The 12638-nt window shown below is 33.9% G+C and overlaps 1 protein-coding gene across 1 annotated transcript in view; it reads right to left on the bottom strand.

Annotated features, from left to right (window-relative positions):
* COL4A5 (collagen type IV alpha 5 chain) overlaps positions 1 to 12638 on the bottom strand; it is a 225602-nt gene that overhangs the window by 34344 nt on the left and 178620 nt on the right. Inside the window, exon 37 of the mRNA XM_008532626.2 lies at positions 1275 to 1401. Coding sequence (XP_008530848.2) covers positions 1275 to 1401 — 127 coding nt within the window. The remainder of the gene's footprint in view (positions 1 to 1274; positions 1402 to 12638) is intronic.

The raw sequence follows: 12638 nt of genomic DNA, 5'->3' as shown, positions 1-12638 counted from the left end.
CATTTCACAATGCAAAGTACTAACCACTATACAACCATGGCAAGCTACCAGGAGCCATCCACAGACCTTTCATATCTTGCAGATGGGACTGTAATTCATAAAACTACTTTAGAAAACTATCACCATCTATTAAAGTTAAATGTACACCTACCCTAAGATTCAGTAATTTTCCTATTAAGTATTTGTCTAAGAGACATAAGTACTTATGTCCACCAAAAGACATGTCAAAGAATGTCAATAGCATCTTTTTTCTTAGTAGTCCCAAACTGGAAACAACCCAAAAGTCCATCAACAGGAGAATGGGTAATTGATTATGGTGTATTTCTTCAACGGAATATTACAGAGCAATGATAAAACTACTGACACATGGAACAAGATAAATGAATCTTACAGACATAATGATGGGTGAAGGAAGCCAGACACAAGGATATATACTATATGAATCTATTTATATGAATTTAAAAATCAGGCAAAATTAATTGATGGTGATAGAAGTCATAGAAGTGATTTCTTGGGGGTGGGGAGTAGGGAGTGTGGGTTTCACTGTGAAGGGGCATGGGTAAAGTTTATGGGATCGGGGAAATATTTTATGTCTTGATATGTATGGTGGGTACATGAATATATACATATGTAAAAACTCATCTATAGTTTTGTACACTTTACTGTACCTATGTTACATTTCAATAAAAAGGTTAAGGAAAAGATACCCGAAGGCCCACTCTATCCATGCCACTATGCAATCCAAAACAAACAAACAAAAATTAAATGCAAGCATAAACAGAACAGGTACTATAATGACCTAAATCAGGCTATCTACTTGACTATAGTGCTAAGTCCCCCTACTTGCATGACTCAGTCCTTGTCATTTGAATGAACTGTATGTTTGTTCTACCAACAGCCACCCGCTGTGTGCCTGAGTACAACTTCCTAAGAGAATCAGCAGCAGACTAGGGCTTGGCAGTGTACATTATCACCTATGAATATAGTAAGGCCTCTTAATTGACTTCTGGCAAGCAGTCAAAGATTGAAGAATGCTCCACCAAATATTCCCTCTGCCCACAGGATATTGCCCTGCAGAGTTGGTAATACTCATTCTGATTTTATACATGAAAAAATTGGGGCAAAGAAAAGTTAAATAGCTAGTTCAAGGTTATGTTGCTAGTCAGTATCTTCTTGGGAAACAGAATAGAAGTCTGCCAAATAAGTTGCTCTGTGATATGGGTTAGAGTAGGTAAGAAAGGGGAGAAGGAAGCATTTAAGAAAAGTAATATTACCAGGGAATCCAGGAAGGCCTGGTTGTCCTTTTGCTCCAGGGGTCCCTGGTAATCCGGGCAAACCAGTATCTCCCAGAGAACCTTTGATACCAGGGTTACCTGGGTATCCAGGCAGACCAGGTTCACCCTAAAAACATGAAGAAAAAGATAAAACTGAAGTCTCAACATGACTTAGATTGTGTAACAACACAACATTATTTACTGAGCTTTTGCTGCCTGTCAGGCACTCTGCTAAGTGCTTTACATAAATTGCTTCACTTAATCATGACAACAGCCCTTTGAGTTAGGCTTTATCATCTCCATTTATAAATGAGAAAACTGAATCTTGGAAAACTCAAGTGTGTAAGGTCCAATAAGTGGCAGAACTGGCATTTGAACCGAGGTCTGCCAGACTCCAGAGCTCATGCCATTCCCACAATATGTGGATGTATTATTCTCACTAATCCTTAAAAACCCTCTAAGAAAGAACCTATTATTATCCCCATTTTAAAGTGATGCAGTTCGTAAGTGGTGGATCTGGATTTGGATTTAGACAGTGTAACTTCAGAACCTCTGATCGTCATCCCTAGTGTGCTACAATGAAATTCATTGCTTATAATAAGCATGTCAAACAATAGCTACAGTAGGTTCTACTGCAAAAGGTAAATTTCATTGTAACATGAAGCAGTTTATCAATTCTTTAGTGGATATCTCAAATCTCATTTCCTCCATGAAGCCTACCAGGACAAAGAGAGGTTACTCTAAGAATTTAGGGTAGGTTCTTATTCTGTCATGTCTATAATGGTTTCACATATGCATGTCTTAACTCTTCAACTACACTGAAAATTTCTTTGGGGTCAGACAATTCATATATAACCATTTTAACTCAATTAACATTTGCATTATGTTTGTTTCTAATAGAGCCTTAAAAGAATTCATACACACTTTCACAATTAAAATGTTTTTCCCAACAACAATGAGAACATATGCCATAACTCTAAATCTACCACAGTGTTCACTGCTCTGCTTATGAGGATCATGATCCCTCGAACAAAGTGTTACTGCTCAATAGCACCTACTGAATATTTCTGTCTTCATTTAGTGCGTATGCTTGCCTAGGTGAACAAGATCATCTATTTATGACTCAAGTGTTTCTGCATTATGGTAAAAGCTTTTTAAATGAATGCTTTTTCTCCTTGCATCCAATTTTTTAAAAACAATTAAGAATCTTGGGCTAGGAATATATATATTTTTGTCTGAACCCTATAAATCAAAAATTTAGCACATTTTCATACACATAATATACAATTAAATTTTGGATTGAATTGGTTCCATCTTAGATATTTACACAGAAAAGTTTTAAATAAACTGTTAGGATTCTTTTTGTTATTCATGAACCAATGACATTTATATACCAAAATAGAAAACAAGAAGAAAATTCCAATATTCTGCTAATTGTAAAGATGAAAGTCAGTAGACCAACACCTAATAATTTATGATAAAGTATGTTAAATTCTACAAATAACCCCAATTTATAATTTAAACCAGCACTTGTTCCCTAACACAGTTCTCACCACCTTATGGCCCTACTCCTTCAAACCAAGTAAGTTGTAAAAAGAATAATAAATAAATATCTCACTTGGGCTTCTGGAAAGGACTAAAATTTAGTTTAAATTTAGTTAAAAGCTAGTTTAAGTTTTATCTAAGCTTTTATATCAATACACTTGCAGAGAAAAACAGTAACCTTCAAAAAAGCTAAGCAAGAAGTGAGCAAAGAGCCTACTCAGAAAGTCAACAAACTTGCCAGGAATCCTGTCAATCGCTCTGAGAAAGGAAAATTCTAGTCTGTTTACACTTCTAGCCAAAGCTAGACATGACTTTAATACACTTAAATCATAAATATCTATACTCGTTCTGATGATAAGCTTTGATATGGTTCTTTTCAAATTTAGATATAGTTGACATATAACATTATATTAGTTTCAGGTATACAACATAATGATTCAATATTTGTATATATTGTGAAACAATCAACACAATAAGTCTGGTTAACATCCATCCCTATACATAGTTACAAAATTTTTGTTCTTATAATGAAAATTTTAAGGTTTATTCTCTTACCAACTTTCAAGATAAATTATAGTATTATTAACTATAGTCCCCATGCTATACATTATATCTCCATGACTTATTTATTTTATAGTTGGAAGTTTGTACTTTATAACCCCCTTCACTCATTTTGCCCACTCCCCACCTGCTACCCACCTCTGGAAACCACCAATCTGTTTTCTGTATCCATGAGCTTGGTTTTTAAAAATTTTCCTTATTTTATTTTTAGATTCTATACATAAGTGAGATCATAGGGTATTTGTCTTTCTCTTATTTCTTTCACTTAGCATAATGTTCTCAAAGTCCATCCATGTTGTTGCAAAAGGCAAGATTTCATTTTTTATGGCTTATTAATATTCCATTATACACACATGCAACAATTTCTTTATCCATTCATCCACTGATGGACACTTAGGTTGCCTCCATATCTTGGCTATTGTAAATAATGCTGCAATGAACATGGGGGGGGGGTGCATGTATCTTTTCAAATTAGTATTTTCATTTTCTTCATATAAATAGCCAGAAGTGGAATTGCTGGATCATATGGTAGTTCTATTTTTAATTTTTTGAGGAACCTACATACGGTTTTCCACAGCAGCTGCACCAATTTATATCCCCACCAACAGTGCACAAGGGTCCCCTTTTCTCCACATCTTTGCCAATACTTGTTATCTCCTGGGTTTTTTTTTTTTTTTGATAATAGCCATTCTTACAGGTGTGAGGTGATATCTCATCATGGTTCTGATTTGCATCTCCCTGAGGATTAGTGATGTTAGGTACCCTTTCATGTGTCTGTTGGCCACTTGTATGTCTTCTTTGGAAAAATGCCTATTCAGATCATCTGCCTGTTTTTTTAACCAGATTTTTTTTTTGCTATTGAGTTGTATGAGTTCTTTATATATTTTGGATATTAATCCCTTATCAGATACATGATTTGCAAATATTTTCTCCCATTCAGTAGGTTGCCTTTTTATTTTGTTGATTTCATTTGCTGTGCAAAAGCTTTTTAGTTTGTTATAGCCCCATTTGTATATTTTTGCTTTTGTTACCTTTGTTTTGGTGTCAAATCAAAAACTCACCATCAAGACTGATGTCAAGGAGCTTACCACCTGTGTGTTCTTTCAGGAGTTTTATGGTTTCAGGTCTTATGATCAAATCTTTGATGTGAATTAACTTTTGTGTATGGCATAAGATAGTGGTTGAGTTTCATTCTTTTGTGTGTGGCTGTCCAGTTTTCCCAGCACCACTTATTGAAGAGACTGCCCTTTCCCCATTGTATATTCTTGCCTCCTTTGTTGTAAATTAATTGACCATATATATACGCAGGTTTATTTCTCAGCTCTCTATTCTGTTCCATTGATCTATGTGTCTGTTTTTATGCCAATAGCACACAGTTTTGATTACTATAGCTTTGTAATATATTGTTTGAAATCAGGGAGTGTGATGCCTCCAGTTTTGTTCTTCTTTCTCAAGATTGCTTTGGCTATTCAGGATCTTTTATGGTTCCACACAAATTTAGGATTGTTTGTTCTATTTCTATGAATAACATCATTGAAATTTTCATAAGGATTATATTGAATCTGTAGCAATTGAATTGCTTTGGGTAGTACAGACATTGTAACAAAGTTAATCCTTTCAATTCATGATCATGGAATATATTTCCATTTGTTTGTATCTTCTTCCATTTCTTTTATCATTGTCTTGTAGTTTTCAGTATACAGGTCTTTCATCTCCTTGATTCAATTTATTCCTAGGTATTTTCTTCTTTATGATGCAATTGTAAATGAAATTGTTTTCTTAATTTCTCTTTCTAGTTTGTTATTAGTGTATAGAAACACAACAGATTTTTTACATAGATTTTGTATCCTACAACTTTACTGAATTTATTAGTTCTAACAGTTTTTGGTGGAGTCTTTAGAGTTTTCTACATGTAATATTATGTCACCTGCAAATAGTGACAGTTTTACTCCTTCCTTTCCTATTTGGAGATGGCTTTTATTTCTTTTTCTTGCCTAATTGTTCTGGCTAGGACTTCCAATACCATGTTGAATAAAAGTGGTGAGATTAGGCATCCTTGTCTTATTCTTGATCTTAGAGAAAAAGCTTTCAGCTTTTCACCTTTGAGTATGCTGTTAGCTATGGGCTTGTCATATATGGACTTTATTATGCTGAAGTATGTTCCCTCTGTAACCACTTTGTTGAGATTTTTTTTATCATATATGGATGTTGGATTTTGTCAAACTATCGAGATGATCATATGATTTTTTTTTTTTTTTGGCTGAGGAAGATTACCCTGAGCTAACATCTATTGCCAATCTTCCTCTTTTTGCTTGAGGAAGATTCACCCTGAGCTAACACCTGTGTCAATCTTCTGCTACTTTGAATGTGGGTCACTGCCACAGCATGGCTGCCAAGGAGTGCTGTAGGTTTCCACTCAGGAACTGAACCCAAGCCGCCAAAATGGAGTGTGCTGAATTTAACCACCAGGCCATGGGGCTGGCCCCAACTTAGATGATCATACAAGTTTTATCCTTCATTTTGTTAATGTGGTACATCACACTGATTGATTTGTAGATGTTGAAACATTCTTGCCTCCCTGTAATAAATCCCACTTGATCATGTTGTATCATCCCTTCAATGTATTGTTGAGTTTGGTTTGCTAATATTTTACTGAGAACTTTTGCATCTATGTTCATTAGGAATATTAACCTGTAATTTTCTTTTCTTGTGGCATCCTTGTCTGGTTTTGATATCAGGTTAATGCTGGCCTTGTAAAATGAGTTTGGAAGTGTTCTTTCCTCTTGTATTTTTTGAAGAGTTTCAGAAGGATTGGTATTAATTCTTTAAATCTTTGGTAGAATTCACCAGCAAAGCCATCTGGTCCTGGACATTTGTTTGCAGAGAGCTGTGAAATAATTATGAAAATGGAATGTGTCATCCCTAATGAGTCAGATTTAACACTGTGAAACTACCTAACAAATGCAGTAACAATGGAAGACTAGAATGCTTTTTAACAAGCCTAAAACTAGAACTGCTTTCAAGGTCACTGTGTTGTATAACATGCAGTCCATGTAGAAAAAGGTGTCAATTTGATATCTTGTTTGCTGTTAAAATCAAATTGGTAATCTAAGAGTATTTGGATCATAGTCATTCTCTACTATCTCTTTCTTATAGCATCTTCTCTTCCATCCATGCTATAACCAAAGACACAGAATAAAATATCTGTTTTGCCTCTTTTTACAGAATACAACATATCAAAGTTGGTGAGAAAGCTAATCTTATTTGTTATTGCATTCCTTTGTAAAACTGAAGAAGCATTGCCACGAGAAAAAAACCAGGACAACAAGTTGAAAATATTTGGTGAGAAAGGGTAAAAACCATACACTGCTTTATGGCAAGAGGAATATTACAACAGTAGTCCAATCAGTTGGAAGTTGTGGTTGCCAAATAATTGATAAATTTTTCTACAGCTCTACCTATTTTTGGAGAGTAAAGAACCATGAACAAAGCCATACATAGGTTCTTCTTTGGCTATGAAATATTAATAGGAAAATTAAAGAGCAGATGCAGAGATACTTTTATTTAACATTTTAATAAATGATATAGAAAAGTGAGTATACAAGAAGATCTTAAAGTTTGCACACTACTTAGTTCTCCCAGATAGTGAAATTTTTTTAGCAAACAGGGACAAATTGATAAATAATGGTTCAAAGCTGCCTGAGCAGGTCAAAAAACAGTACATGAGATTCAATGAGTATGTGTAAGGCAATGAACTTAGAGAAAAAGAATATGAACTAAGTTTATAAGATAATGGGGCTCTATGGTATTCTTTACTACCCAAAGAAGAAATAATAGCAAATTGTTCCAAACATTTGCCCAACGTAGCCAAAAATGGCTATAAAATGGTAGGTGCAGTTCTAGTAACTATGCAACACATAATTACTTAAAATGTGTTCAGAATTAAGTGTGAGGAAAAGGATAACACCCATTTGTTCATCAAATCTCACTGTGGTTTTGATTTGGATTTCCCTAATGGTTTGCAAGGTTGAGCATCACTTTATGTGCTTATTGACTATTTGCATATCTTCTTTGGAGAAAGGTCTATTCAAGCCCTCTGCCTTTTATTGTATTGGATTATTAGTTTTTGTTGTTGAATTGTAGGAGTTCTTTATATAGTATGGAAATTAATCCCTTACCAGATAATGATTTATAACTATTTGCTCCCATTCCTTGGGCTGCCTTTTGACTCTGTTGATTGTGTCCTTTGATGTGCAGAAGATTTCACTTTTTATGTAATCTAATTTATCTATGTTTTCTTTTGTTGCCTATGCTTTTTCTATCATATCCAAGAAATCACTGCCAAATCCAATGTCATGAAGATTTCCCCTCATGTTTTCTTCTAGGAGTTTTATAGTTTTGGGTTTTATGTTTAAGACTTTAATCCATTTTGAGTTAAGTTTTACATATGGTGTAAGGAAAGGGTCTGATTCCATTATTTTGCATGCAGGCATCCAGTTTTCCAAACACCATTTGTTGAAGAGACTGTCCTTTCCACATTGGGTGATCTCGGCACTCTTGTAGAAGATCATTTGACCATATATGTGAGGGTTCATTTCTGGGTTCTTTTTTTTATTCTATTGGTCTATTTTTCTGTCTTTATGCCAGTACCACAGTTTTCATTGCTGTATCTTCGTAATATAGTGTGGAATCAGGAAGTGTAATGCCTCCAGCTTTGTTATTCTTTTTCAAAATTGTTTTGGCCATTTGGGATCCCTTATGATTCCACATGAATTTTAGGATAAATTTTTCTATTTCTCAAAAAAATGCCATTAGAATTTTGATAGGCATTGTGCTGAATCTGTAGATTGCTTTGGGTAGTATGAACATCTTAACAACATGAAATCTTCTGATCCATGAATACAGGGTGTCTTTCCATTTATTTATCTTCTTTAATTTATTTCAGCAATGTTTTTTAGTTTTCACTGTACAAGTCTTTCATCTCCTTGGTTGAGTTTATTCCTAAGTATTTTCCTCTTTTTGATGTTATTGTAAATGGAATTATTTTCTTAATATCCTTTTAGGATTGTTCATTGTTAGTGTACAGGATCACAACTGATTTTGGCATCTTGAGTTTTTATCCTGCAACTTTGCTGAATTTGTTTATTAGTTTTTAACTAATTAGTTTTTTGTGTAGAATTTCTAGAATTTTCTACATATAAGATTACATCATCTGTGAACAGAGATAAGTTACTTCTTCCATTCCAATTTTGATGCATTTTATTTCTTTTTCTTGCCTAATTGCTCTGGCTAGAACTTCCAGTACTATGTTTAATAGAAGTGACTAGAATTTGCATCCTTGTTTTGTTCCTGATCTTAGAGGAAAAGCCTTTAGTCTTTTACCATCAAGTATGATATTAGCTGTGGGTTTTTCATAAATAGTCTTCATTATGTTCAGGTAGTTTCCTTCTATCACTAGTTTGTTGAGTGGTTTTTTTTTTTAAATCATAACCGAGTGTTGAGTTTTGTTAAATGCTTTTTCTGCTTTCATTGTGATTATCATGTGGGTTTTTCCTTTTATTCTTTTAATGTGATGTATTATATTACTGATTTTTGTATGTTGAAGCATCCTTGCATTCCGGGAAGAAATCTCCCTTGATCACAGTGTACAGTCCTTTTAATATTCAGTTGAATATGGCGTACTAGTATTTTGTTGAGTTTTTTTTACATCAATATACATAAGGGATATTAGTCGGTAGTTTTCTTTTCTCATCGTGTCTTTGTCTGGGCTTGGAATCAGGGTAATGCTGGCATGATAGAATGAGTTCAGAAGTGTTCCTTCCTCTTCAGTTTTTTGGAAGAGCTTGAGAACAACCGGTGTTCATTCTTCTTTAAATGTTTGGTAGAATTCACTAGTGAAGCCATCTGACCTTGGGCTTTTCTTGGTGTGAAGTTTTCTATTACTGATTCAATCTGCATAGTGACTATAGATCTATTCAGAAAATCTATTCTTTATACTTCAGTCTTGGTAGATTGTGTGTTTTTAGGAAGTTTTCCATTTAAAAATTATTCAATTTGTTGGTGTACACTTGTTCATAGTACTGTCTTAGAATTTTTTTTCCCATAAAAGTGGTGATAATGTCCCCTCTTTCTTTTGTAACTTTATTTTATTTATTTATTTATTTATTTGAGGAAGATTAGCCCTGAGCTAACATCTGCTGCCAATCCTCCTCTTTTTGCTGAGGAAGACTGGCCCTGAGCTAACATCCGTGCCCATCTTCCTCTACTTTATATGTGGGACGCCTACCACAGCATGGCTTGCCAAGCAGTGCCATGTCCACACCCAGGATCCAAACCGGCAATTCCCGGGCCAATGAAGCGGAATGTGCGAACTTAACTGCTGCGCCACTGGGCTGGCCCTATTTGTAATTTTAGCTATTTGAGTTTTCTCTTTTTCTCTTAGCCAGGCTGACTAAGGAGTTTTCAGTTTTTTGATCTTTCTGAAGAACTAACTCTTTATTGATTTTCTCTATTGTTTTTCTATTCTCTATTTTATTTGTTTCTGCTCTAATCTTTATTATTGTCTTCCTTCTGCCAGCTTTGGGTTTAGTTTGTTTCTCCTTTTCTAGTTCTTGAAGGTGTAAAGTTAAATTGTTGATTTAGGATCTTCCTTCTTTAATGTAAGCACTTACACTATAAATTTCTCTCTTTACATTGCTTTTGCTGCATCCTGTAAGTTTTGGTGTATTGCATTTTCACTTTGGCTTGTCTCAAGATATTTTCTAATTTCCCTTGTGATGTCATCTTTGTCCCACTGGTTGTTTAAGAGTATGTTGTTTAATTTCTACATATTTGGAATTTTCCAGTTTTGCTTTTGCTGTTGATTTCCAGTTTTCATTCTACTGTGATTGGAAAAGACACTTTGTATGATTTCAATCTTTTAAAATTTACTAAAACTTGTTTTGTGGCCTAACATATGATATATTCTAGTGAATGTTCCTTGTGCACTTGTAAAAGTGTATACTCCACTGTTATGGCATGGAATGTTCTCTATATGTCTGTTAGATCCAATTGACTTTATCCATTTTAAAAACTGATTTATTTGCTTTCTTATTGAATTATGAGCTCCTTATATATTCTAGATACAAATATCTGATATATACTTTGCAAATATTTTCTCACTTTTTGTGGGTTATATTTTTACTTTCTTGATGATATCATTTGCAGGAAAAAATTTTGAAAATTTTAATACAGTCCAATTTATTTTTTCTTTGGTTCTTTGTGCTTTAGGTATCATATCTAAGTAATCATTAGCCTAAGTCAAGGTCATGATGATTTAGTCATGTTTTCTTCTAAGAATTTCATAGTTTTAGTTCTTATATTTAGGTCAATGATTCCCTTTGAGTTAATTTTTGTGTATGAAATGAGGTAGGGGGTGCAAATTCATTCTTTTGCATATAGATATCCTCTTGTTCGAGCATTATTTGTTGGAAAGAATTTTCTTGCCTCTTTTAATTGCTTGAAAATCAGTTGACCAAAAATGGATGGGTTTATCTCTGGTCTCTAATCTATTCAATTGATCCTTATATATATCCTATGCCAGTCTTAAACAGTCTGGATTATTGTAGTTTTATAGCAAGTTTTGAAATCTATAAGGGTGGGTCCTCCAAATCCATTGTTTTATTTTCAAGAATGTTTTGACTACTCTGGTTCCCATACATTTCCATATGAATTTTAGGATCTGTTTGTCAATTTCATCAAAAAAAGTCATCTGGGATTATGACAGGGATTGCTTTCAATCTGTAGTGTGATTAGACTTTAAGAAGGATTAACGGAGATTAGAAACATTATGCCATATTAAAAGAATGTTACAAATTCATATAGTTCCACAGAGTCATTAAATTTAAGGGTAGCAGAAATCTTAGATACCATTTAGTCCTGCCCTCTCATTTCAGAGATAAATACTATGTATAGAGTGCTTTATAATTTATGAAGTGTTTTTTTAATCTAGTTGAAACCCTACAGTAACTGTGCAATAGGTAGGATAATGATTCTTTCTATTTTATTGACAAAGTAATGAAGATACAAAAGAATTAAGTAACTTACAAGGTCATGTAGACAAACTCAGGACTCAAACTTCTGCCTACTGATTCCCTGTCCAGGGTTTTCACTGTTGTATATTAATTATGATTTTGACTAACAAGGGCACTCTCTCATAAACGGTGTCATTTATAAAACAAACTACTTATCCGACCTTTTACCACTATCTTTATTTCTTAACAACTCACTAAATATAAAATTTTTTCTTATGCTTGACATCCCCCAATCATGCTATTATGTTTCCTGAAACTTTTATTTTACTCTCCCTTTATAATATAGGCACTCCTCACTTAGCACAGTTGTATGGTAATATAAAAATGAAAATTCAAGCTTAGACCATATAAAGAGATCTTAATAATCAGTGGGGAAAATACGATTGTTCCATGATTTTTAAAAAGTTTTTCTAAAAATATTACAATCCTTCTTCAGGTCAGTTATACACATATAGAGAAAAGTCGTATGTTGATAAGTTCACCTTCACTAACTTCCTTGGCTGCATATCTAAAGTCTCTCAAATGGTGGCAGTGTCAACATTCCTATGGTTGGCTATTTCATCTATAACTCCATTTACATTAGATTTGAATTTCACTTCCAGAGTTATCACTTTTCATTTTTTTGCTTCACTTCCATCTTTGTTGGTCAATTTTCTCTTTTGATTGTCTACTTTTGTTAAATTTCACACTGGTTTACCAATGAGACAAAGAGGCAACACAACTACATGCTTTGCTGTCAGTGTGTGAAGGGAATAACAGACTCACAGTGATGATCACTGACAAAATTTGAATGACGTGAAAAGAATGTTCACCGATGCATGGCTGTTATTTGCATAGTGATTTTTGGATTGAAGAGCTGGTATACCACCATAACTTAAATTTGAACCATGTTATTGTGGACTGATGTTATTTAATTACATTGTGGTAACAAATTTGTGCATATCAGAACTGTACAAAGCAAGGACTGCCTGTGCCTAATAGAACTGAGCTACAAAATCTTATTTTTTCAGTGGATCACAGCTAAGATAAAATAATACCATCAGAAAGAAAAAACAGGCCACTTCAAATACATGATTTACTTGTTTTATCAGTTCCACAAGTATGCAAATTTAGTGTAGAATTTGCTTATTGAAATGTACTTGTAGGCTGCATAGAAAAACTAAAAGCCTCTTGCTTGAAGACTTGA

The sequence above is a fragment of the Equus przewalskii genome, chromosome X (genome assembly GCF_037783145.1).
Source record: "Equus przewalskii isolate Varuska chromosome X, EquPr2, whole genome shotgun sequence".
Classification (NCBI taxonomy): Eukaryota; Metazoa; Chordata; class Mammalia; order Perissodactyla; family Equidae; genus Equus; species Equus przewalskii.
Note: the sequence above shows the minus strand (reverse complement) of the source record. Positions and strands in the feature narration are given on the sequence as shown.